This window comes from Notolepis coatsorum, assembly GCF_963971535.1.
Source record: "Notolepis coatsorum genome assembly, chromosome: 1".
Classification (NCBI taxonomy): Eukaryota; Metazoa; Chordata; class Actinopteri; order Aulopiformes; family Paralepididae; genus Notolepis; species Notolepis coatsorum.
In genome coordinates this window covers 77342835-77369796 of record NC_140165.1, presented here as the reverse complement: position 1 = coordinate 77369796, position 26962 = coordinate 77342835, and the positions used below count along the sequence as shown (strand labels likewise).

The 26962-nt window shown below is 42.3% G+C and overlaps 1 protein-coding gene across 3 annotated transcripts in view; it reads right to left on the bottom strand.

Moving 5' to 3' along the window:
- Nucleotides 1-9008: 9008 nt before the first annotated feature.
- The window catches only part of kdm6ba (lysine (K)-specific demethylase 6B, a), a gene marked incomplete at its 5' end in the record, with an annotated part of 41785 nt that continues 23831 nt past the window's right edge, over nt 9009-26962 (bottom strand). For all 3 annotated transcript variants that reach the window (XM_084334297.1, XM_084334298.1, XM_084334299.1), the window contains 11 exons: nt 9009-9443; nt 11219-11389; nt 14123-14249; nt 15135-15276; nt 16753-16940; nt 20677-20791; nt 22336-22484; nt 22663-22728; nt 22836-22972; nt 24403-24608; nt 25202-25307. In XM_084334297.1, coding sequence (XP_084190423.1) covers nt 9426-9443; nt 11219-11389; nt 14123-14249; nt 15135-15276; nt 16753-16940; nt 20677-20791; nt 22336-22484; nt 22663-22728; nt 22836-22972; nt 24403-24608; nt 25202-25307 — 1425 coding nt within the window. In that variant the 3' untranslated portion in view covers nt 9009-9425. The remainder of the gene's footprint in view (nt 9444-11218; nt 11390-14122; nt 14250-15134; nt 15277-16752; nt 16941-20676; nt 20792-22335; nt 22485-22662; nt 22729-22835; nt 22973-24402; nt 24609-25201; nt 25308-26962) is intronic.

Genomic DNA, 26962 nt, shown 5'->3' with positions numbered 1-26962 from the left:
ATGGTAGTGTCTGGTTAAGAGCGAATGATAATGGATGGATTATCCATTGGGGGGTCCAGGGTGGGGGGTGCGAGCAAGAGCATATGTGTGTAGGGGAATAGATAGCAGGTATTAGGGGCATATCTTGTATAAGACATTTATTTAAACTGTGATTTAATTTGATGTGCACTGTTAACAATGCTTGTATATCTAATCGTGTGTTGTCATGTTTGTTTATGTGTTTGTTTAAAAAATAATAAAAAAATAAAATACAAAAAAAAAAAATGCTAGATCATCGATAATATATGTGTCCTCATGTACGAAGAGAAGCGGGGTCTGAAAAATCGCTTCTAAGTACTTTGGTCGGCGCGAACCTCACACACACACTTGATCTCTTCGGATCAAATAACAAACTCAGCAAGACCGACGGCTTCTCAGTTACAGTGGGTGACAATATTGTCACAAGGAAAGATGAAATTACATACCTAGGTTCCAACCTAGAGGTAATAAAAAAAGTCAACCAACAAACTAGATTCTTGTATCGGATCTCCTCTCTGGTAAACAAGAATACCCTGAAGACTCTGGCAGGATCACTCATTCAAGGGTACTACGACTATGCTTGCACCTCATGGTACCAAAGCACCTCAAAGGCGCTAAAAACAAGATTACAAACATCACAAAACAACCTGGTCAGACTACTGCTTGACCTTAACCCTAGAACCCACCTCACCCCTGCCCACTTTGACTACTTTTATTTTATTTATCCTTTATTTATCCAGGAATGTCCCATTGAGATACAAGATCTCTTCTTCCAGGGAGTCCTGACCAACACGGCACACAACAAGTTTCAACATAAAACAGGGCATTAAACAAAAAACATACAAATCAAATACAAATACAGAAGGTCATTTGTGCAGTGGCAAGGAGCATAATCACATCAACAATAGCATCAGGTAAAACAGTTACATGTTTCGTGAAGGGCTAATCGTAGCATACCTTTAAAAGCATTTACAGTAGGAAGTGCCTCTAGACAAAGTTTTACTTGCAGCGTATTCCATAAAAAGGGAGCATAGTGGGACAATGCAGCTTTACCAAGCTCTGACTGCATCAAAGGAACATTTAAAAGCATCCCATTTTCTGCTCGTCTGGTATTAAAAAAGCACGTATAAAAGGACAGAAGTCTGGAGATATATAAGGGCAGCTTACCTAGCAATGACTTAAGGATAAAAATCAACATGTGTGATTGTCTTCTTTGGTACAGAGAGGACCATCCTAAGGACTGATACTACAGAGTGCAGTGGTGGGTGCGAGAGCCTGCACCGTTACAAAACGTATGGCAGTATGGTACGCAGATTCTAGCTTTTTAAGCAGGGAGGAAGGAGCATGCATATACTGTAGATCACATCGCCATAGTCTAATACAGACAGAAAGGAACTCTGCACAATTCTCTTCCTGGCTTCAGACGGGAAACATTTCTTTAGACGGAAGAAAAAGCCCAGTTTAGGTCTACGTTTTCTCAGTAGGTTCCCAATATGAACATCAAAGGCCATCTTGTCATCAATCCATATGCCCAGATATTTGTAGGATGTTACTTTGTCAAGGCATGTCCCTTCCAGTGTCAGAATCGGAGGGACAGCTGTATTAGCTCGAGAGCGAGAGGTCACTACCTAGGATGGCTTAGAGTAGACGACAGAGTACAGCAACTTGCAATAGGCCTGGTCTACAAGATGCACTATACGACTAAGGTACCCATGTACATGTCAAAATATTTCCCAAAGGTCAGTGAATACCACGACCACAACACCAGAGGGAGCTCCAAAAATAATTTCAAACCCAGATTTGGCTCAAACAAGGGACTAAACACGTTTCGCAATTATGCCACATCAATGTGGAACGCCCTACCCACAGCTGTAAAGGAATGTAAATCACTACCCACTTTCAAAACCACTCTCAAAGAGCACCTACGGGAGACTGCAATTCGAAACTGGCCCCTGTAAATGTCCGAACCCAACCCCCTCCAATGTACAGTAAATGTCCTAACCCAATAACACACAAGACCCTCTTCTTGGGACCAAGTAAGATTTCGTCGATATTCCAATGTACAGTTTCCCCCACCCACCCTGCCTACCCATCCCCCCCCACCCACCCAACCACCTCCAATGTAGTTCCCCCCCCACCTACCCCCCCACCTACCCAACCTCCTCCAATGTACAGTTTTTATGTCAAATGTATATACTCTCTTTTTTAGACGCTTTTTGTATCACAAACAGTACTGTATTTGTAAATCTGGTATGTCATAAATGTATAGATGTAGCAGTACTGTCTATCTGTATGTCATGTATGTCATATATGTTATGATGAATTGAAAATGGGGGACCCTGATGTAAACAAGACGAAAGTCTTTCTCTGGTCTGCATCCCCTTAACAATTGTGTGTATTGAGCTGTACTGTATTGTACCCATTCTGCAATCTGTTAATACAATTTTCAATCAATCAATCACACACACGCTCCGATGGCGGTGATTGGCGGTGATTACCCCAAGATTCGTAACATAAAGGCCTACCTCACATCTGATGTCATTCAAAAAGATTAATCCAATTCCTGATCGCCATTCCAAATATCGATTGCGTCCATTGATCCAACGTTATAGTCCAAAACACAATGATCCACGATGCTCCCAGTGGGGGGACTCAATGCTCAACGGTATCCAGCTGCATGCCCGAGAAGTAAAACCTGGACCGGACTTATTTTTTTGATGCACAGTCCCAGCCAATCCAATCCAATGATGTGCAATACCATCCGGGAGACGATAGGCGGCGGTATTTTCCCTTTTGCGAGCTCAGACCCATTCCCAACGATAACATCAGGTTGGATGGATGAAAATAAATGGATATCGCTAATAAAAGAAATAACGATTAAAACCCGACTATACTCGTGATTGGCACGGAATGAGTTAACACGTTCTGCAACAAGAACCTAACCCTAACCCTCGGCATGCGTTGGGCGCCAGACCAGAGATATCTCGGGTTTTGGTCGTTATTTATCATTTTTATTCGATATTTTTATTCATTTCAGGCACACGGACATCAGGGTTACCATAGGGAATCATTCTGAGATCGCCAGAGTGCAATACCGGCCGCATCCTGCTAGGTGGCAGTATCGCCCACCTTTTTAAACCCTCCTTCACACCGGGTGTTACACTTAAATCCCACTGAGCGCCATATTTTGGGTCAGGCGAGTCTAGCGGTTCACCTGATCACATTGAAACGCGTCCAATGACCCTCCATGCATGTGTGTGCCGGATTATGTCGAGGACACGATGGACACCAATACTGGAAATTGCGATCAGACAATTGGAATATTCTTTTTGGAATACCCCTGATCGAAGGTAAGGACTATCTGACGTCAATTCCAGCTTGATTGTACAATGTTTTCATATCGATCCAGCTGATCAGCGTGTGTGTTCAAAACGAATGCCGTTACTGGCCATCAAAGCATAAAAAAAACGACCCCCCCCCCCTTTTATGCATTCATGATGAAACATAATACCTATTATATACATTTGATTTGGAAATAGTAGCGTGTCCAGGCAAGAAAACGCCAACGCTTTTCAGGAATTATCCCGGATCACTCCTAAACTGTACAATACTCACCGTGGGATAAGCGTGTGAACGTATACATGAATCTCTTTTTTGCATGTTCGACGGAAGAAAGTCACTGTCAAATGACCATAGTATTGTCTCCATAGCTATAATATAGAATATAGATATAGCTCTCCAAACATAGTGACTAGGGATGTCCGATATAATCGGCCGATATTGGCATTAAAATGTGATATCGGAAAATATCGGTATCGATTAAATATTTTTTTTACATTTCTATAACCTTTATTTACCCAGGCAAGCAAGTAAGAACAAATTCAGATTTTATTTATTGTCAAAAGTATGCATAATGTTGTTAATTCCACAACAAGAGATATGTAATGTTAATTACCTGAAATTACCCGAAACCCTGCATATATCGGTATCGGTTGATATCGGTATCAGAAATTAAGAGTTGGACAATATCGGTATAGGTAAAAAAGCCAATATCGAGCATCCCTAATAGTGACACAGTGAAAATATGCTATGGAAACCTGGCGCGTTAGCTACAAGGATAAGGCTAATGGCTGGCGCCCAATGTGTTAACTATGACACAGTCAAGGTCATTATTATTAACTATGACACAGTCAAGGTCATTATTATTAACTATGACACAGTCAAGGTCATTATTATTAACTATGACACAGTCAAGGTCATTATTAACTGTGACACAGACAAGGTCATGTGGGAATAAAGGACTATGAAGAAACTAGGTACTCTAGGTACTCTAAGGTATTAGCCATCAGATTGCAAAAGCATATGACGTCTTTAGTTCATCCGGACCAAACTGGCTTCATAAGAGGTCGCCTGATCAATGATAACATAAGACGAATACTGCACGTACTAGATGCAGACAAAGAGGACACCACACCTAAGGCGATGCTATCCCTGGATGCTATGAAAGCATTTGACAGGCTGGAATGGTCGTTTCTATGGGCAGTATTAGAAAGGATGGGGTTAGGAAAAGGATTCATTGATATGATTAAAGTATTATACAAGGACCCATCGGCCATGATTACAACAGGCACATTCATCTCCGAAATCTTTCCTGTATCACGCTCAGCCAGACAGGGTTGCCCTCTTAGTCCCGGACTATTCGATCTATCATTAGAGCCTTTAGCACAATATATAAGACAATCCCAATACATAGAACCAATCGTAATCAAGGGCACACAACATAAAATTAGTTTATATGCGGACGACGTAATATTGTTCATGCAAAGCCCCAACACCACATTGCCTCATCTACTCAAGTTGATAGAGAACTTTGGTGATTTATCGGGATTTAAAATAAATTGGCCGAAGTCGGCTTTCCTTCCACTTAACATCCATGCAAAAAAAGACACAACCCTCCCAGGTGCGATACCCATGGTAAAACATTTTAGATGCTTGGGTGTGGAAATATTTCCCACCATAAGACAAACGGTGAAGCACAATTACACAAAAATACAGAACAAAATCAAAGACGACCTGGACAGGTGGGCAAAACTTAAAAACTCAGTACAGGCAAGGGTATCAATAGTTAAGATGGATGTATTACCAAGAATCAACTTCATCAGCTCAATGCTACCGTTACCCCCTCCAGAGGGCTACTGGAAAAGATTACACTCCTCCACATACAAATTTATTTGGAATAACAAACCACCTCGCATAAAAAGATCCACCGCACAGAGAAATAAAGCAGACGGTGGCATGGCAGTTCCAGATTTTTTACAATATTTTAAGGCTTTCACATTAAGACCATTGACAATATGGTTTGATCCCCAGGCTTTGGTATCTTGGAGAGAATTGGAAGAAAACATAGTAGCCCCACAGAGACTGAAGGACATAGCACACACTAAACTTCCAATCAAGCACTGTGAGCGGAAATTTGGCCCCATAATTACCCATGCAATCCGAACATGGCGGGAAACACAAAAAAAATATCCTAACCCTCAAAAATGGCATAATCACACTCCCATATTCAATAACAATGCACTCTTAATGGGAAAACGTCCTATAAGATTCCCTATATGGGAAGAGCAAGGCATACACTCATTAGGGGATATTTTTAATAACCAGGGCTTCTGTAGTTATGGAGAAATATGCACAAAGTTTAACCTCACCGAGTCCACATGGCTTTTTCACATACAGTTACGCCTATGTTTGAAGTCTCACGGTGTTCCATTACACATACCAGTTGAACACCACAGATACCACAAATTTTTCTATGAAAGAGAAACATTGGGAGGTTTTGTATCAGGTTTTTATTATCAATTACTAACGTCCTCGTATGAAACCCTTCAACTAGACACTGTCTGGAGGAGGGATATTCCAGACCTGGAAAGTGACTTTGATTGGCAAGAAGCATGGGCAAATGTCCGTCTTACATCAAGGAACCCGGACCATCAACAAATCAATCTTAACTATATTCACAGGACATACTTGACTCCTATAAGACTGAACAGAATGGGCCTGAAACAGGACTCAAAATGCTCCCAATGTACAAATGGAGACGAAGGGACATTTATGCACATGTATTGGGACTGCCCACCAGTTAAGGCATTCTGGAAAGATGTGACCCATCAATTATCAAAACTCGTATCTTGGAATATACCAGTACACCCCTCTGTATTGCTTTTAAATGATGTTTTTGAGTTTGCAGTAAATCCACAGCTAAAGAGATTGGTCTTATCGGGTATCACAGTAGCTAAAAAACTGATCGCATCACGCTGGTTTCAACCGGAAAAAATGTGCCGGAAAGTTTGGTCTCTTACATATCTCGATGTGATATATCAAGAAATATCTACAGCAAGAATTCTGGGTCTCAACGAATCCAAAATGTCAATGTGGGTAGAAGTGGTGGAGAGAATAAAAGCTAGCTTATAATGGTAGTGTCTGGTTAGGAGTGAGGGATAATGGAGGTACTATCCAAGGAGGGGTCCGGGAGGGGGGGGTTCGAGCTGGAGCATATGTGTGTAGGGTTTTAGAAAATAGGTATTAGGGGTATGTCCTATATAAGCATTTGTATAATTGTTAATTTCGCTGGATATACACTGTATACGGTTAAAATATTATTATAGACTTTTTTTTTTTGTCTTTTTTCTGTACTTGCATGTAATTTTAACCACCTTGACTGTTAGTTTCATTATGCATTATGTGTTGAGTACTGACTTTTAATAATTTTTGTTTTGCAATAATAAAAAAAATATAAAAAAAAAGAAGAAACTAGGTGTATCAGACATGTAGACTGGACTGTATCAGACTGCATTTTGGCTTCCAATGATTATGAAAACAAGATAATGGACTTCGAGCCAGGCCAAGCCTTTGAGCCACCTCCATACTTTTCAGTTGAATTATATTTAAAGTTCAATAAATGCATGTTTCCAAAGTCAATGTCAAGTAATCATGTTAAATAATCAGTGCCAAAATAACTGTGCCATAATCAAGCAGCCCTAATAAAAGGAAATACTGCAGTAAAAGGAAATACATGTTCTGGTATCCCGTTTCTATTTGATCCAATCAGGAGACAGAACACTCCACACAATGATCTGATAAAAATAAGAAAATAAATACTAGTTTTAAGCAAATATGTGCTTTGAAAAAGTGGAAATGGGATACCAGAAACTGTGTGTTCCATTTACTGCAAAGCAGAGGGACTGGGAGACCCATGTTTCTGACCAAACACAGTCAGCGATGAACTATCATGGACACTCATTTCAACACCAAAAAAAAAACTACTTACAGCACCTTTGTCTAACTAAGAAACTGGGTGAGTGCAGTGTGCCTTCTTCAAGGATACACGGTTACGTCCATGGGGTATGTCAAGGCGGTAAATAAATGAATACATACATAGGCTGCTCAGTTTTGCATTTATCAAAAGCGTTTATTATTAATAGTCATAGTAATGTCACACAAATTCACAAAGTGTTTTAAGACATGTCTGGCTCAGTTTGGTGTATGTGTATGCACGGATGTATGTTTGTGTGAATTCTCTAAAACAGTGCAGTTTTAAATAAATGACCACGAAAGAGAAGGGAAAAAAGGAAAGGTATATTGCAACAGGAAAAATAGAATTCTCATTTTAAGAAGACAAACAGAAAAAGTTGTTCAAAGACAACATTTAGCACCATCTATTCCATTATCATATTCAACAGATTATAATAATATCATAAAATCATTAAAATCTCCATCTAAAAAGCCCCCTATGGAATAAAAACAAAAAACAAAATAACGATTTCTCAAAAAAAAAGTTTGGAAAATGTAATTTTGTTTTTTCTTTTTCATATTTTTTTTTACTGAGCATACAAAGACAGCATTCCATTAGTCATCTTCTCTACTTGAGCCGTGAAATCTAGCGCCTACAGGAAAGGTGGTGTTATATTCAAGATAAAGATATCATTTATATATATCGGAAAAGGGGAGGGGTCATTAGAAAAGGGGGCGGGGCCATGAGAGGCGAGCACCAAAAACAAACAGCAGCCTCTCACGTACGCCCCGGCCGTCCCGTTCTCAGCTCACACGGAGGAGTCAATCACCATAAAAAAACCTTTCAAACTTGTACAACCCCCATCAAAAAGGGGAGAACATTGATATCCAATAAATAGAAGAAACATTTTAAATAAAAACAAATGTACAATGCAAAAAAGGAGAAAAAAAGGAAACTCCAGAAAATACTAAATCTGCATATTGAAACAAAACAATCAGAGGTACGATACATGATGACCTCTCATGACCTCTATAGGGTCATACAGAAAAATGGAAGTCATGAACAAAAAGAGACCTGATGATGTTCTAGAGGTGTGATAACTGAAATCCTTTCTTTTTTTCTCCTCTCAAATCTCGAGAAGAAATAATTATCATTTGTAAAAACACAAAGATTTACAACACATACAAGATTCTAAAAAGATAAAACCCAAGAAAACAAAAGTCTTTGAAACCCGTATGTTTTGAAGCATTTCCAAACAATTGTAATCTTTAAAAATTCTTAATGCTTTAGAAAAATGTTCATATCTCTATTATTAGTACTTTTCATTTCATCTCTTTTCTAAATTACAAGTGACAAGGCCAATGTGGTATATATCTAGGCTGATCTAGTTTAGAAAAAAAAACAAAAAACAACAACAATAAATTATTTAAAAGAAAGAAAAAAAAAAGGAAAAGGAAGAAAAAACAGCACCCACAAAAAATACAAACTTCATGTACAAATTTCAGTATTCAAGACAATAAAAACAAAAATTTACTGTCTGGTACTAATATATATATATATATATATATATATATATATATATATATATATATATATATATATATATATATATATATATATATATATATATATATATATATATATATATATATATATATATATATATATAAAAAAATTACAAACAAAAAAACATGCCATTGAAACCATCAACCCCCTCCATAATTTGTTCAATGGCAGCACCAACTGCTGTCTGGTTTTCAAGTTCACCGTCGCCAGGATTACTGGTCGAGAGCACCATTTTGAGAGTAAACTGGCGTTTTATTGGCGGCTAGGTTCTTTTTGTAAACAGTGATGATGAGTAAACTGGTTTTCAATTGGCTGTTCGGCAAGTATTAGCAGTAGTAGTAGTAGTAGTAGTAGTAGTAGTAGTAGTAGTAGTAGTAGTAGTAGTAGTACTAGTAGTAGTAGTAGTAGTAGTAGTAGTAGTAGTAGTAGTAGTAGTAGTAGTAGTAGTAGTAAAAGGTGATGAAGGGAGAGTGGAAACCAAAGTGAAAAGGTGTGTCCTGGCTAGCAGGAGTTTTGGTTACGGTTGTGGGGCAGCGAGACAGGAGCTCTGTCACCGGGGCGGTGTGGCCTGGGGAGGGAACACAAGACCGGACCAAATATCAGAAAACACCTCCAACACATCAAATATCTGAGAACAACATCGGTAAGATTACATCAAGCATGTACGGTAACTCTCACCCACTTTGAGTAAAAGGACAGGGGCAGTGCCTCAGTTTCACACATTTATTTTGGCCATCGAACAAAACATGCTAACATTTGGGCCTAGTCAGCCTTCATCAGAGCATGAATGTAGTAGTATTAATGTCATGGTGGTTGAATCACGTGTGACTGGGAGGAGCGTACATATAAACAACTCCCCAAGTGGATGGTAAAGGTCACATGGTACAGCAAAATCACAGACCAACACAAAAGGTCAAATAGTTACGTATTAACCACTTAAGGATCGTCACGCACTTGCGCGCACGTCGCGGCACTTTGCCCTCATCTGTTGGCTCCTGGCTGCGTTTTCACCGATCAACCAATACATTGTTGGAAAGTTGAATTTGCTACCTTTCGATCGTCACCACACTCAACCTATTGTGTGATTCCATTCTCGAGTTACAAGACAAAACATCCGGCGAGCGTCATTTGACAAGCCGTTCCGACGAGTGACCACGTCCGGTTGTGAGCGGCCCCTGAACTGACCGGTCACCGCTGACGGCGAAAATGATTGACCACCGTTGTAGCCAAGGAGCGTCTGCTCCGACAGCGATCCCAGACGGGCGCTCAGAGGGGAAAGGTGGCACAAGAAGACGAAGAAGTCCATTGTTTTGACAAGAGCATCTTAACTCATTGACTGCCAAAAACTAGTATACTCGTTTTTGGCGCCCATGCATTGAACGCCAAGAACGAGTATACTCGTTTTTATGTTTTTATTATTATTATTATTATTATTATTATTATTATTATTATTATTATTATTATTATTATTATTATTATTATTATTATTATTATTATTATTATTATTATTATTATTATTATTATTATTATTATTATTATTATTATTATTATTATTATTATGTGTGCTTGTGTGTGATCCTGGTAACCCTGAGATAATTACAATTAAAATAAATTATGATCGAATCCCGATAGGTGGCAGTCTCGCCTACCTTTTGAGTAAATCTTTGAGGTACGAGGGCAGCGCTTGATCAAGCTCTTTGTCTCGCCAGGACCGTCAAATCAACTATTATTTGCATGTCATGTTCAGTCTATTCGCCCAGTATATTTGCGCTGACCCTTTGTACACAAGACAAGAGCTACTGGACATTGGTTCACATGTCGGATTACTGGATATTTCCATATTTTTCCATGGACCGTACGACATCGTCAGACCTCCGGGCACACCGGGTCTGTTTACATCGCCTCCCGGGAAAGGGAGGCCTCGTACGCGGCGAGGGATCGAAAGCAGAAGCGGGGCCGCAGAGCTGGCGACTAGCGACTAGTTTCCTGTGGGGGGTTTTGCACTCGGGCAACAAACTGACTCGGCAATGGCGATCGTGTGTAGCGAACTATTGGAGATTATTATGAATAAGGTGCGTTTTCACCAGACTATGTTGGACTCAGCATTTCTGGTAAATCATAAAAATACTAAAGTCAAACCGGCCGAGGATGTAACGTTATCTGTTCACCGCGCCCCAGTAGTCGCAAGAGCACTTGGCTACATTTAAAAAAAGAAACGCAACATTAATTAATACGGACTGTATTGATCCATTAGTGACGTGAAATAAATCTTGGCTGAAAATATACACTTTGAGTGCTGTTTTGACAGGGTTAGGGTCCATACTCCTGCTCGCTCCTCCTCACCAGGTTGAAGTTATCGTAGGTGGTCATGAGCTCCTCCATGCAGTACTGCTCCAGCACCACCACGTTGGCCAGGCTGGGGCTGCGCTGGTGGGCACACTCCTCACAGTGCACCACGTACGTCTTCCTGCTGCCGTTCTCACTGGTCACAAACAGCAGGTTAAACACCTCCAACTGGGGGAGAGAGAGAGGGGGGGGAAGGGGGAGAGAGGGGGGGAAAGAGAGAGGGGAGAGAGAGAGATAGAGAGAGAGAGGGGGGAGAGAGAGGGAGGGGGAGAGCGAGAGATATGCACAACAGATTAACAAATAGTGAGGATATTTTTAAACAGACCACTACAGAGCTGTAATTACAAGACCCCCCCCCACACACACACACACACACACACATACATACATACCGGCACGTATACAGTACATATACCTATGGCTTCTGGGCCACAGCTTTGAGCACTGAACAGACTCACGTCACACTCGTAGTACTGAACAGAGACAGTAGCACTGAACAGAGACAGTAGAACAGAGACAGTAGAACTGAACAGAGACAGTAGAACAGAGACAGTATAACTGAACAGAGACAGTAGAACAGAGACAGTAGAACTGAACAGAGACAGTAGAACTGAACAGAGACAGTAGAACTGAACAGAGACAGTAGAACAGAGACAGTAGAACTGAACAGAGACAGTAGAACTGAACAGAGACAGTAGAACAGAGACAGTAGAACAGAGACAGTAGAACTGAACAGAGACAGTAGTACTGAACAGAGACAGTAGAACAGAGACAGTAGAACTGAACAGAGACAGTAGTACTGAACAGAGACAGTAGAACTGAACAGAGACAGTAGTACTGAACAGAGACAGTAGAACAGAGACAGTAGTACTGAACAGAGACAGTAGAACAGAGACAGTAGAACAGAGACAGTAGAACTGAACAGAGACAGTAGAACAGAGACAGTAGTACTGAACAGAGACAGTAGAACTGAACAGAGACAGTAGTACTGAACAGAGACAGTAGAACTGAACAGAGACAGTAGAACTGAACAGAGACAGTAGAACAGAGACAGTAGAACTGAACAGAGACAGTAGAACTTAACAGAGACAGTAGAACTGAACAGACAGTAGTACTGAACAGAGACAGTAGTACTGAACAGAGACAGTAGAACAGAGACAGTAGAACTGAACAGAGACAGTAGAACAGAGACAGTAGTACTGAACAGAGACAGTAGAACTGAACAGAGACAGTAGAACTGAACAGAGACAGTAGAACAGAGACAGTAGAACTGAACAGATACAGTAGAACTGAACAGGCAGTAGTACTGAACAGAGACAGTAGAACTGAACAGAGACAGTAGAACTGAACAGAGACAGTAGAACAGAGACAGTAGAACAGAGACAGTAGAACTGAACAGACAGTAGTACTGAACAGAGACAGTAGAACAGAGACAGTACTGAACAGAGACAGTAGAACAGAGACAGTAGAACAGAGACAGTAGAACTGAACAGAGACAGCAGTACTGAACAGAGACAGCAGTACAGTAGTACTGAACAGAGACAGTAGTACTGCACAGAGACAGTAGTACTGAACAGAGACAGTAGTACTGAACAGAGACAGTAGAACTGAACAGAGACAGCAGTACAGTAGTACTGAACAGAGACAGTAGTACTGAACAGAGACAGTAGTACTGAACAGAGACAGTAGTACTGAACAGAGACAGCAGTACAGTCGTACTGAACAGAGACAGTAGTACTGCACAGAGACAGCAGGACAGCAGTACTGAACAGAGACAGTAGAACTGAACAGAGACAGTAGCACTGCACAGAGACAGTAGCACTGCACAGAGACAGCAGTACTGAACAGAGACAGCAGTACTGAACAGAGACAGTAGCACTCAACAGAGACAGTAGCACTCAACAGACAGTAGTACTGAACAGAGACAATAGTACTGAACAGAGACAGTAGTACTGAACAGAGACAGTAGTACTGAACAGAGACTCACGTCACGCTCGTTGCAGACAGTAGTATAAACAGACTCACGTCACGCTCGTTGCAGACAGTAGTATAAACAGACTCACGTCACACTCGTTGCAGACAGTAGTATAAACAGAGACTCACGTCACACTCGTTGCAGACAGTAGTATAAACAGAGACTCACGTCACGCTCGTTGCAGACAGTAGTATAAACAGAGACTCACGTCACACTGGTTGCAGACAGTAGTATAAACAGAGACTCACGTCACGCTCGTTGCAGACAGTAGTATAAACAGAGACTCACGTCACGCTCGTTGCAGACAGTAGTATAAACAGACTCACGTCACACTCGTTGCAGACAGTAGTATAAACAGAGACTCACGTCACACTCGTTGCAGACAGTAGTATAAACAGAGACTCACGTCACGCTCGTTGCAGACAGTAGTATAAACAGAGACTCACGTCACACTCGTTGCAGACAGTAGTATAAACAGAGACTCACGTCACACTCGTTGCAGATAGTAGTATAAACAGAGACTCACGTCACGCTCGTTGCAGACAGTAGTATAAACAGAGACTCACGTCACGCTCGTTGCAGACAGTAGTATAAACAGAGACTCGCATCACGCTCGTTGCAGACAGTAGTATAAACAGAGACTCACGTCACGCTCGTTGCAGACAGTAGTATAAACAGAGACTCACGTCACACTCGTTGCAGACAGTAGTATAAACAGAGACTCACGTCACACTCGTTGCAGACAGTAGTATAAACAGAGACTCACGTCACACTCGTTGCAGACAGTAGTATAAACAGAGACTCACGTCACACTGGTTGCAGACAGTAGTATAAACAGAGACTCACGTCACACTCGTTGCAGACAGTAGTATAAACAGAGACTCACGTCACACTCGTTGCAGACAGTAGTATAAACAGAGACTCACGTCACACTCGTTGCAGTAGTACGCGGGCTCGTCCTTGACGCGGCTCTGGTAGGAGATCTTCTTCCCCTCGGCCACCAGCTGGTTCCGCAGGATCTGGATGTGCTTAATGGACTGCAGCAGACAGTGTCTGGGGGGGGGGCAGGGGGGGGGGGGGGCAGGGACAGGGATCAGTACTAGGTAGGGTTGGGAACCGTTCACATTTGAACCGATACCTGTGAATCGATACCGGTACCCAACGGTACCTTTTAGCGTGTGGTACCTTCTCGACTACCTCAGTCGAATCGAGTTGCATTGATACAGTAACATGCAGTAGCTTTAGCTAACGCTGTCATAGCCATCATGATCTGTAATGTCAACTGGACAACGCCAGCCCCGCCCTGCCAACGCCATATAGATAGCGAAGGTTAACTAACGTTTGCAAAACAAAGCCAACGACATCCAGCCGACACCACAGATCTAGATGTGACAATGTTAGCTAAAGCTAACGCCAACGAGAGGGAAACGTTAATGTAGTCAGTGTAGCGGGAGGCAGCACTTAATTTGCATTGGCAAGAGTTTATCTCATTCTATATCACGGCACGAAAAAATATATATATCTTTTTTTTGTGACCTTGTATTGAAAGCCGGCCTGTATTTGTCTGCATGTATCAAACCCCCGGCTCATATAAGAGGCCCGTCCTTTATTCGAGTACCCTCCACTATTAGAGGATTTACGGTAAGTTGTATTGTGCACGTGAGGCACACTTCATAGGTTTCGTGGTAAACAAAATGTACATTTTATTTATAAAAAAATAAATATATATATTTTCTTCATTACCGACATTTGCCACCGGTGGATCTCACATGAATTGGTACTCGGTAGTACGTGATTCGGTCGATACCCTTAAAAGTACCGGAATCGGTACCCATCCCTAGTACTAGGTGGCTCTCAACAGGGACTCGTCAAGCTGACCTACAGTACAAAGAAGACAAACTGCTAAAGAAGTGTCATCATCACCAGGTCCACACTCACTTTATCAGCTTGAAGGTGTCGGGGTCGGAGACCTTGACGGTGCGGGAGACATTCCAGGACACGTGGATCATAGGAACGATGGACTTCACCTTCTTCACTTCGTTCCACTCAAACCTCTCCAGGGCCAACTGGTACTGGTAGGCTGCAGGGCACAGACACAGTTAGACACAGCTGGTACCGGTAACCCATTAACACAATGGACGCCAGACCCGACATATTTCGGGTTAACTTGCCGAACGTTGGGCGCCAAACACTATTGCACTCCATTTGAAACAAAATCGCTTATAACACATGCATCGACGAGGGTCGGGTCCCCCCCCGTTCGTGTTCTTTGGTGGATTACGTTGGAAACACGATCGCGATCAGTATTTGGAATGGCGATCAGCGTGTGTCTGTAATGTACTGTGTAGCGTATTCCGTTGGTGGCGATCGAAGCATAGAAAAACTACCCCCCCTCCCACCCCACCCTTTCATGGATGATGAAACATAATACCGATAATCTAGTGTTGATTTCAGATTGATTATTGATCCAGGCGAGAAATGGCACAATTTATAATGAAATGCAGTAAAACGCTGTTTGACAGCGTTTCCTGGGATCACACAGAATCACTCTAAAACTATACTCATATTCACCAGGGTATAAAACGGAAATGTATGGATGAAAAGATTATCTGTTTTTTGCATCTTGACCAGAAGAAACTCACTGACAATCGACTATGTTATTAGATCCATAGCTATAATATTTAATATAGTTTTAGCACTGTAAACACCGACATTTATCCCCATTGAACAAAGCGCTGGCACACAACGGCCATACGCCCACAGCGACCTCTGGCGCTGAACCTGTTAAGAGGCTAAAAATAAAAGACAAGACATAACCAAGCAAAGTTGTTTTCTAATAGCAAGATTTTATTCAACAAGGTTACACACTTGTTTTTCTATATGTAATCAAGTGTAAAGCAAATGCTTAAGATTTGTAAAATGGCGTCTTGCGCTGCCAACAAAATTCGATTAGCAATTTCAATAACAGCTCTGACAGACTTCATCAGGAGATAAAGGAATATAAAGCCCACTACTGTCATGATTTGTCATCAATGCTAATTAATGTCACCAGGGCTTGACATTAAAGCCCGCCACCCGCCAAATGTGAGTAGAATTTGGCAGTGGCGTGTAACTCCGTCACTCTTACCAGCCACTTTGGCGGGTAGACCGTGCAGCGTCACCGTTTTAGAGTCGTAGTGAAGAGTCTCTCTCTCGGAACGCAATGTGTGCTTACTTGCGTCTGCGTCTCTCTCTCTCTCTCTCTCTCTCTCTCGCTCTCTCTCTCTCTCTCTCTCTCTCTCTCTCTCTCTCTCTCTCTCTCTCTCTCTCTCTCTCTCTCTCTCTCTCTCTCTCTCTCTCTCTCTCTCTCTCTCTCTCTCTCTCTCTCTCTCTCTCTCTCTCTCTCTCAAGTAGCCAAACTGTACACTATAAAAAAAAAAAATTGATATTTGGGTGTGTGTGTATGTGTGTGATATTTGGCTGGTGAAAATGCTGAGTGGCTAGTGACTTTGGAAAACCACTAGCCACAGTGGCTGGTGAGCCAAAAAGTTAATGTCAAGCCCTGGTTGCGACTCACCGTTGAGCGGCCCGACGTTCCAGGCGATGTTGTTGCACCAGCCCACAGCCTGGACCCAGTGGACGGTCCCGGCGTTGATCCACACCAGGTCCCCGGGCCTCTGGATGAAGCGGTACACGGGGATGTTGGCCCGGTACAGGTCCTCCAGCACCGGCCACCAGGAGCCGGTCAGGTAGTCCACTCCGTGTCTGAGGAGGAGGAGGGAGAGTGGGGTTAGTGGTCTGTGTGTGAAGAAGATAATCATGGAGACAAAATGGGGAATGTTTTTTGTTCATAATAATAATAAAAAAAAAAATTTGATTTAAAGAGAGGAGCGCCTTTCTCAGACTCAAGGAGACTTTACATAAAAAGAGAGAAACTAAATAAAAGATAAGATAAAAATATGAATATATATGTATAGTAACAACAAGAAAATAGAAAGAAAGAAAAATGAGAAGGAAGCAAGGTGCCGTCCATTTGCAAGAAACGGAAGAAAAAAATTGCAGTTGCAAAAAATTACAATAATAAAATAGGTATGGGCGGCTACGTGGTGCAGTGGGCAAGGCGCTCACCATGAATACTGGAGACGCTGGGTTCGCCTGTTCGAGCCCAGCGCTCCACATTGCTTTCAGTTTAGCTGGTCGTTTGCACTAATACACATTGGCAGTATTAGGGGGAGGGAAACTGATGGGTGGGGATCGGGCGTTGTGGACAGCGACTCCTACAGGTCGGTTGGTGTGCCTGCGCAGTAGAATCAGGAAGCGATGGGGGCGGGGCCCCTCCAAAGCCCAGACCCCTGACGCTGAGAGATCGCGCCTCGCAGGTGAAAAGATGCGACTGCTGTTACCTCGAGTATCGGAGGGGACTCGTGCAATGTATGACTTAGTCCACATTGCAGCCGGCTTGTGGGAGACATGAAACAGCGTTCGAGACAGGGGAGGGTTGAATTGGATGATACGAAATTGGGGATGGGAGAAAAATAGAAAATGGGAGAAAAAGTGGATACAAAAAAAATTAATAAAATAGGTATAAGCTGGAAACCACTGCGGATCCATAGCCTGAAGTCTTTAGTAGAGGTGCAAATTTGATAAAAAATCCGTTCAGAAATTAGTCTTTGGGAGAGATTCGGGTAAACCATGTGCCAAAAAAAAAAGCTCTTCCAAATCCATTTCCTCAACGGCAATTCATTCTCAAGTGTGATTGACTTCTGGTTTTCGCTCGTCAACTTTCACCTAGATCCCTTATTCGCACCCCCCCCCCCACGTGGGGTATAATTGGAAAGCTAAATTCATTGGCTACAACGCTGATCAATCATTACCGCCATCAGCAGATGATTGACAGTTCTGGAGCGCCGGGAGTCCGGGCCGCATAAAAAGACGCTCGTCGCCTGACATACCGTTACGTAACTCGAGAACCGAAGCACGGATTTGGTCGAGTGAGGTGGCGTTCAAACGGCAACAAATGTATCTTTAACACTTTCTTCGCCAGGCTTATGTACATCATTATACCCCTCTCTGCCAGCTCTATTTGTCTATGGAGAAGTTCCCCTTCTTTGCAGGGCTATAACTTTTTAAATTGTATTGCTAAATTGACATTACTATGGCCCATTCAACGTCAATTATCTATCGTTCAGGACGTAGGAACGTTATAGTTTTTCATTCACATATTCATACTAAAATACGGTCTAAAGTATAAGTATGTTTTTATCGTTTTCTGCAGCTTTCTCCAGAACGTGATTTATAGCCCTAAATGCATTATATTGATGATCAAATACAGTTTGATAGCGATCTGCGCAAGATAAAAAATGTCAAATGGACGTGCTTCTAGAAGTTACTACTTATCATCTTAGCAATATCTTAGCTCATATTAGCAAAGTGACGAAAACATCGTTCTTCCATCTCAGAAATATAGCAAAAGTACGACCATTTATTAATCAGAACGATGCTGAGAAGCTAATTCATGCATTCATATCTAGCCGGTTAGACTACTGTAATGCACTTTTCACAGGTCTCCCTAAGAAAACCACAGAGAGGCTTCAGCTAATCCAAAACTCTGCAGCCCGACTGCTAACTAGAACCAAAAGGAGAGAGCACATTAGTCCAGTCTTAGCTGCTTTACACTGGCTTCCTGTAACATTTAGAATTGACTTTAAGGTCCTTCTCCTTACATACAAAGCTCTAAATGGACAGGGACCTAGCTACATCGCCAACACTCTAATAAATTACACACCAGCAAGAACACTGCGATCATCAGCTGCTGGACTACTAGAGGCTCCCAGAAGCAGTCAAAAGAGGATCGGTAATGCAGCCTTTATCAACTATGCCCCAAAACTATGGAACAAACTACCCCAAAACATCAGGGAAGCCAACTCGCTAGACATCTTTAAAAGACAGCTTAAAACCTATCTCTTTGCTCAGGCATTTCACTGATAGATATCTGCTACCACCTAGTGGCAAGAGGAAACATCAGGGATATCCTGACACAACTTGTATTTACCTGCACTATTCTTACCCTGCCTACTCTTATACACTGCCTATCAAATTCATGTGCACTTTTTACTTCTTACTGATGACTATTTTTAAACTGAATCATTTTAAACAATTTTTATTATTTGCTAGATCCAAATGTGAAACACTGATTATTTGTTCATGCAATAGGTCCCACTATTTAGTATGGGTTCGAGTCCCTGTGATCTAATATCACTAAAGTTACAGTGTGGGTTCGAGTCCCTGTGATCTAGTATCACTAAAGTTACAGTGTGGGTTCGAGTCCCTGTGATCTAGTATCACTAAAGTTACAGTGTGGGTTCGAGTCCCTGTGATCTAGTATCACTAAAGTTACAGTGTGGGTTCGTGTCCCTGTGATCTAATATCACTAAAGTTACAGCAATATGTACTGTGAAGTATGTTGGGAATTACAGGAGTATTACTGAATAGAGAGCCTATTAGGATGCTAGATCCTAATGTGAAACACTGTGATTTGCCATATCTTGCTATGCTCGCTCATGCCTGTATTTTTTATGTCCGTTCTATTTTATAATTTTTTTACTATTTTTAAACTGAATCATTTTAAACTATTTTTACTATTTGTGTTACTGAAAACTGTAAGCGGAGAGCCTATTGGGATGCTAGATCCTAATGTGAAACACTGTGATTCTACCTGTCTATCTTTTTATGCTCGCTTATGCCTGTATTTTTTACTGTTGTGAAGCACTTTGAACTGCAACCTCTGTATGAAAAGTGCTATACAAATAAAGTTATTATTATTATTATTATTATCTGATGTTGACCGGATGGGGGGGGGGGGTCGTTTATAATTCCGTGGCAAACGTTAGATGATTCATCTAGTGTGGGTGATATGATCATTAGAGCAGTTAGTATCGAACACGTTAAAAAAAAACGCTGAAACTTACCATAGCTTCCTCGTAGCGTTGGGCGATGAGCGTGGAGCAGAAATATTCCTATTATGGGATGTTGAAATATGCGATCCATCTCCAGGTTGTATAATAGTATATACGTCCAAATCATGTTGTTTATCGAGTTATTGGTAACGGATTGCTATCCATTGTGTCTAGCTCGAGTCCCGGGACTATTAGCGAGTGATCGGACTGAATTGGAATGAGCACCAGCTTCCGTTTCCGGTTTCCGGTTTGGGCGATCCGCCGATCGGCCACCATATGGCGCTCTTGAACCGTTGGAGAGTTGAGAGGGGATCAACAGTAGATCTCAAGTCTCCGGGGGAGAAATATGATTGCGATCACAGATTTTTGAAATATTGATCTCAATGACGTGTTACGGCGTCATTGGCAGAATGAGCATGGCGGGGAATGACGAGTTTAGGCGTCCTTGGCAGAGAAAGTGTTAATTTAAATAGTTCCTTTAAACTATGGAGTCAGGACCATACATCTGTCACAACATGATGTTCTCAGGGCCTCCGGACACTCACTTCACACAGAAGGCGCTGATGGCGGGCCAGTAGTTCTCGTGGACGGAGAACCACTCACAGTCCCCCGGGCCGATGTTGATGTTCACCGAGCAGAAGTTGTTGTTCTCCTGGTGACCTGTTGGAGTGGGAAGAACATTGGCTTTAGTCCAAAGCATTATACACAACACACACACACACTTACTTAGGACAATTGGGGGGGGGGGCATTGCATTGATTGCCCCCCAATCAATTGTATTGTTATTTCATTCGAATTAGTGTATAATATACTTGACCACATCTTGCCCAGTTGTACAGCCCTGGTCTATTATCTTATTACATGTTTTACTTATAATTGTACTATATTCTATTGTGCTATATTTAATTTAGTTTATATCCCATTTTATTTTATTCTACCTCTTTATTTTATTATCCGTCTGTTATTGTCCGTCCGTTAACGTCACACCGAAAACGTCCAAAGCTAAATCCTTGTATGTGAAAACTACTTGTCAATAAAGACCTTTCTGATTCTGATCAGCTGGTCTTTAGTCTGACATGCGTCCCTGTTCTGAGGCTCAGTCAGAAGAGCAGACTGGCGGCGGCTGGGTGGCGTAGCGGAGATTGCGCTCGTCACCAATGCAAGAGACTCCGGTCTCGACTCCCCGAGTCGGCGTTGCCTGCGGCTTGGGCCAGTCGTCATACTATCTCAATTGGCAGAGGTAGCGGGTGGAAAGTCGATGGGTGGGGATTGGATGTTGTGGACAGCGACTCCTACAGGTCGGTTGGGTGACGCCTGCACAGCAGAGACAGGAAGTATCGGGGGCAGCGTGAGCCTCCCACGCGTTACTCCTTGCCACTGAGAGACCGCGCTGTCTGGTGAAAAGATTACCCAAGGCAGTTGTCCTTCCGGGTTCGGTTTGCGCGCCCTGATTGGCCTCTCAGCGCCCAATCGCCTATCGCCTAACTACTCTGTGCTTTTTCGAGCTAACGTAACGTCATTAGTTTCCAACGGAGAGGAGAGAAAGACCTCGGCTCACAAGCAGCTCAAAATACCTGTTGGAATAAATTAATTGATTGATGTTTAACTTGTCCCTGTGTGTGTCCAGTCATTTCGACTAGGAAACGTTGTATTTAACGTTACCTCAGGATACCACTGTATTGTATTTAGTTGGTTAGCTATGTAGCTAATGTGGATAGCATTTTGAATAGCATCAATGCTAGCTGGCTGGCTACAGCTTTATTTACTAAATTATGGAGGCTTTTTAATCGTCAAGGTAAGAGAGGATGTCATGATCAACTGAAGGCATATGCTATGGAACAATATGTGCTTGGGTTTTCAGAAAAAGGCCAGCTATGTGACGCTAATCTCTCTAGTTAGTATCGTGTATTGCATCAAGTGTAAGCACAGCAGAGGCCCGCTCCGCTTCAGACAGAGAGCACAGCGCATAGTAGTATATTGAGCGAGTAGTGCGGCGATAGTAGGGCTAACGCGATTGGGCACTGAGAGGCCAATCAGGGCGCGCAAACCGAACGCGGAAGGACAACTGCCTTGTTGTTCTGTTCATTATCATTATTCCTATATTATGTGCCGTCGTGTTTAACCTTCTGTAGTGTGGCAGTGAAAGGGTTCAAATCTATTGATAAAAAAGAAATAATAATAATAAAGTGCGTGGCGTCTCCTACCGGGCGTGCGGCTCCCGGGGACCTTCATGTACAGCTGCACGGTGTTCATGCCCAGGATGGTGTGACCCACGTGGCTCAGCATGTTGCCACTGGACGCCACGCGCATGAAGGCCGGCAGCTTCTGGAGCTCCTGCAGCTGGGGCTTCCACCTGAGAACACACGCCAGGATCAGGAGTGGGTAGAGAAAGGGTTAAAGTGCATTCTTACGATATGGCCACTAGGGGTCAGTAAACCAAAGAGGAAAGTTGAATGACATGGCCGACATGGAGAGAGCAGTGTTTCCTAAAGAGAACATAACTGATGTACATTATGTTACAGGTTACTTACCTCTTGGAATCCGACAGGTCAATGTTGGTGCCAAATTTAATAATCTTCCCCACTGGTTTCTGCTCGCTGAGGAAAAGAAAGACATAAACACGTTGGTACAACTGGCGGGGAAAAAAACTGTGAATGACTCGTCCTCATAGCCACCGCGGACAGAGATATCTACGTGTCCTCACCTGGTGCTCTCCTTGGACCCGTCCTTGGTGGGCGTGTCCGAAGTGTTGGATGGCTTCTTCTCTTTCTCCTTCTCCTTCTCCTTCTCCTTCTCATTGTCCTCGTCGTCGTCGTCTTCCTCGTCGCTGCCTTTCTCCTCCTGGTGAAACATTTACATTTACATTTAGTCATTTAGCTGACGCTTTTATCCAAAGCGACTTACAAGTCCTGTACGACAAGTCATCAGGAAGGGCACAACTCTATCAGCTGAGTAACAATGTTCATCAAAGTGTTGAGTGCTACAGTGTAGGGTAGTTTATTAGGACAAGTGCATGGCAGTAAGGTTAGATATCCCTTTTTTTTTCTTTTTTTTTTTAGATAATGGTTGAAGAAGTGTTTCTTTAGTCGACAGCGAAAGATTGGACGGGTTTCAGCTGTTCTAACTGGGGTGGGTAGTTCATTCCACCATTGTGGGGCAAGGACTGAGAATAGGCGACTTCTCTTTAATGACCCTCCCGGAGCTCGGATAGGAGTAGGTCTGAGGCGGCCAGAAGATGCAGAGCGTAGGGGTCTTGAGGGTGTGTAGTTAGAGACCATTGACCGGAGGTAGGCGGGAGCGGTTCCCTTTGCCGCACGGTATGCTAGGTCGAGGGCCAACTTGACTTTGAGCCGGATCACACAACCTCACGTCCTGGGAGTGAGGGGGGATAACGGAACGCTTCTTGGACAGGCATCTATCCTCTATCGTATATTTAGCATTTTTAGATTATATATTAGATTAGATTTAGATGATTGGATTATTAGATTATATATTGTAACCATTTATTGTAGGGCAAATATAACTGAGAGAGGGCATAGTGGCATACATACCCTCATCTCGCACCTCGTTGCCCAATGCCCATATGCACATGTCCAGAGTTAATTATATTGTATTGTTTACGCTGCTTTTTTATTCTATTTTATTTTTTACTTCTCCACTGTACTATAATTATGTCACCTGTACCATGTCTTCTACTACCTGTACCTCCCCTCCCCCCACACTGCTATGATGCCTGAATTTCCCCAAGGGGATCAATAAAGGAATATCTTATCTTCTTGCTCACAGACCCCCTCAAAAGCAACAAACCTTGGCAGCATGGTGTTATGTAAACGTAACCAGTGACATCATCAGTCCCCCTAATGTAAACACATCCTCTTTCGCCGTTAACTAGAATTAGCACCGACAATAGCCGCCAACGATTTGAGCTAATGTCATCTGCCAAATGTTGCATTGTGGGATACATGGACAACTTTTAATGACTTCAAAACATGGGCGGGCGGCTTATATAGTCTTATATGCTGCTATATTTCTTATGCTCGTTTTATGTAATTTTATGCCATAGAATCAAACCATAAACAAAGTGGCCATAATGGGATGCTATATCCTAATGTGAAAAACTGTGATTTTATATGTCCGCACTTTATGTGCTCATTTTGCCTTTTTTCTGCTGTAAAGCACTTTGAGCTGCAATTGTTGTATGAAGGTGCTATACAAATAAAGTTATTATTATTAAGTCTATCGCTGCGGCGGTGTCTGGTAGGCGCCGTTACCTGCAGGCTCTCCTGGAAGCTGGAGGCCTGGTACTGGGCATACTTGGCGATGGTGGTGTGTGAGCGGCTGCTCTCGCAGGGCCAGGTCTGCCCCGTGCCGCTGGCGTCCCAGTTCTCGTCCGCGGGCTGCTGCACCTGGGTCCTCACCTCCACCGCGTGCTCCGCGTTCGCATCCACCAGGGACTTGGTGGAGAACAGGCCCAGGTCTGCAGGCAAGACGGGAAGATGGTACATTTAAAAATAATAATAATAATAAAGAAAATGTATATATGCATTTTTTTTGTCAGAAAAGAGGGTTGGAGATGATCTTTCCCCCCCACCCCCCCCTCTATCTTTTACATTTGAGAATGACATTGAAAGTGGACCTATCTCAAATGCCCCGCCTTCTTCTCGTGATCCTCCAATCACAGCCGTCATGGGATGATCAAGAAAAGAGGGCGGCGTTTGAGCTCCATTACAGTTTCAGTTTGATTATTATGTAGACAGGCCAATAATGTCATTTCCCGTACCTCAGCTGATAAATATGCTGATAAATATAAATATATATATATAAATGTGTATTGATAACATAGTGCTGTAATAAAATGTTCTAATAAATATGCATGATCAAGTACAACGTGTGCTTTTATTTTGATATTCCTCAATTCCACGTTGAAATTACGCGATACATTTAAGTGCGGGGTCGCCAAAAAAAAATCCTAAATAAAATAGGGTCCTGGAATTAAAAAGTTTGAAAACCCCTGATGCAATACAGTGTTTTTTGGGGGGTCATTGTGTCGGAGATGAAATGTAAACGTACTGAGTCGTAGCGATCCGGCCAGCCCTCTGATGACCGTGACAGGGTTCTTGGGGTCCGTGCAGAACTGAAGCAGCACGGGGGAGAAAGCGTCCCTCTTACTCTCCAACTACAGGAGGGAGGAAGACATGCGTTACACTTTAATACACGAGAAGCCTGGGCCCTCATTTATCAATTTTTCTTAGAAAGTATTCTATTTTCATACGTAAGCACAGAATTTAGAATGTGTGCACGCACAAAAAAAAACTGGATTTATCAACCGTGCGTACAGAGGTCCTACGCTCCTCCGTGTTGATAAATACCTCTTTGTTCTACCGTCAATGCTCGTGCATGATTATCCATATATGGTCATGAAAGTGATGAAACACCCCCCATGGGATGTGAAATAATGGACTGACCCGAGCGGAACTCTGAGAAACTTCACGGGAGATTGTTCACTGAGGCGCTGCCGAACCAAGAAGACACAACCGGTGTTATGGGATAAATAAAAGGCTGACTTGTAAACGGTGATGTCAGATATCAATGGCTCCCTAAGACCATTGCTGCAATTCTGCCTGGACAGCTCAAAATACTAATAAAGACCGTTCGTTGACCACTGTTTGGCGTTGGTGGTTTGATTGATTGATTGAAAGGTTTATTAACAGATTGCAGAATGGGTACAGTACAGTACAGCTCAATACATACAATTGTTAAGGGGATGCAGACCAGAGAAAGACTTTCGTCTTGTTTACATCAGGGTCCCCCATTTTCAATTCATCATGTGTGTGTCATTATAACCGTGCTGTAATATGAATGCCTTTATTAGTTGTGTTCGATTGGCTATAATATGATTTTTAAAGGCATCTATTTTGAATGAATGAATGAATGAAAACTTTATTTAACAGATTGCAGAATGGGTACAATACAGTACGGCTCAATACATACAATTGTTAAGGGGATGCAGACCAGAGAAAGACTTTCGTCTTGTTTACATCAGGGTCCCCCATTTTCAATTCATCATGTGTGTGTCATTATAACCGTGCTGTAATATGAATGCCTTTATTAGTTGTGTTCGATTGGCTATAATATGATTTTTAGAGGCATCTATTTTGAATGAATGAATGAATGAAAACTTTATTTAACAGATTGCAGAATGGGTATACAGTACGGCTCAATACACACAATTTTTAAGGGGATGCAGACCAGAGAAAGACGTTTGTCTTGTTTACATCAGGGTCCCCCCCATGTTGTTGTCGGTATTAGCCTAATACCGACAACAAAATAGATGCCTCTAAAAATCATATACTATTAGGTAGCCTATATGAATTACATATAATAGCAGCCATAGCCTACATTATGCAACAGTAACTTGCGCATACCAGTGTATGCGACGGACCAGTGTATACCTTATATCATATCATATTCATATTCATATAATAGTTTACTCTATCAGCATACCAGCATGTAATACGTTCTGAGTGTGTATCTACCTCAACTCCTTATTATTTTGCGCATAGATTGCAGAAATACGGGAACGTTTTGATTTATATTAAAAGGCTTTGACATTGTAAAACTAAATACGTGGAATTCTGTAAGCATAATACAAGTCATATCACCCACACGATATATGCTCTGTGTCCAGAGCATGTATGCTTTTCATTCATTTAAGACACATTATTGCAAGGGTTTTGTAATACACATACACCCTCATTGCAATGCGTTTTTTATTCTTTCTTATACAGTAGGAAAGGGGAAGAACACTATATCGTGGGTGTTCATATGACT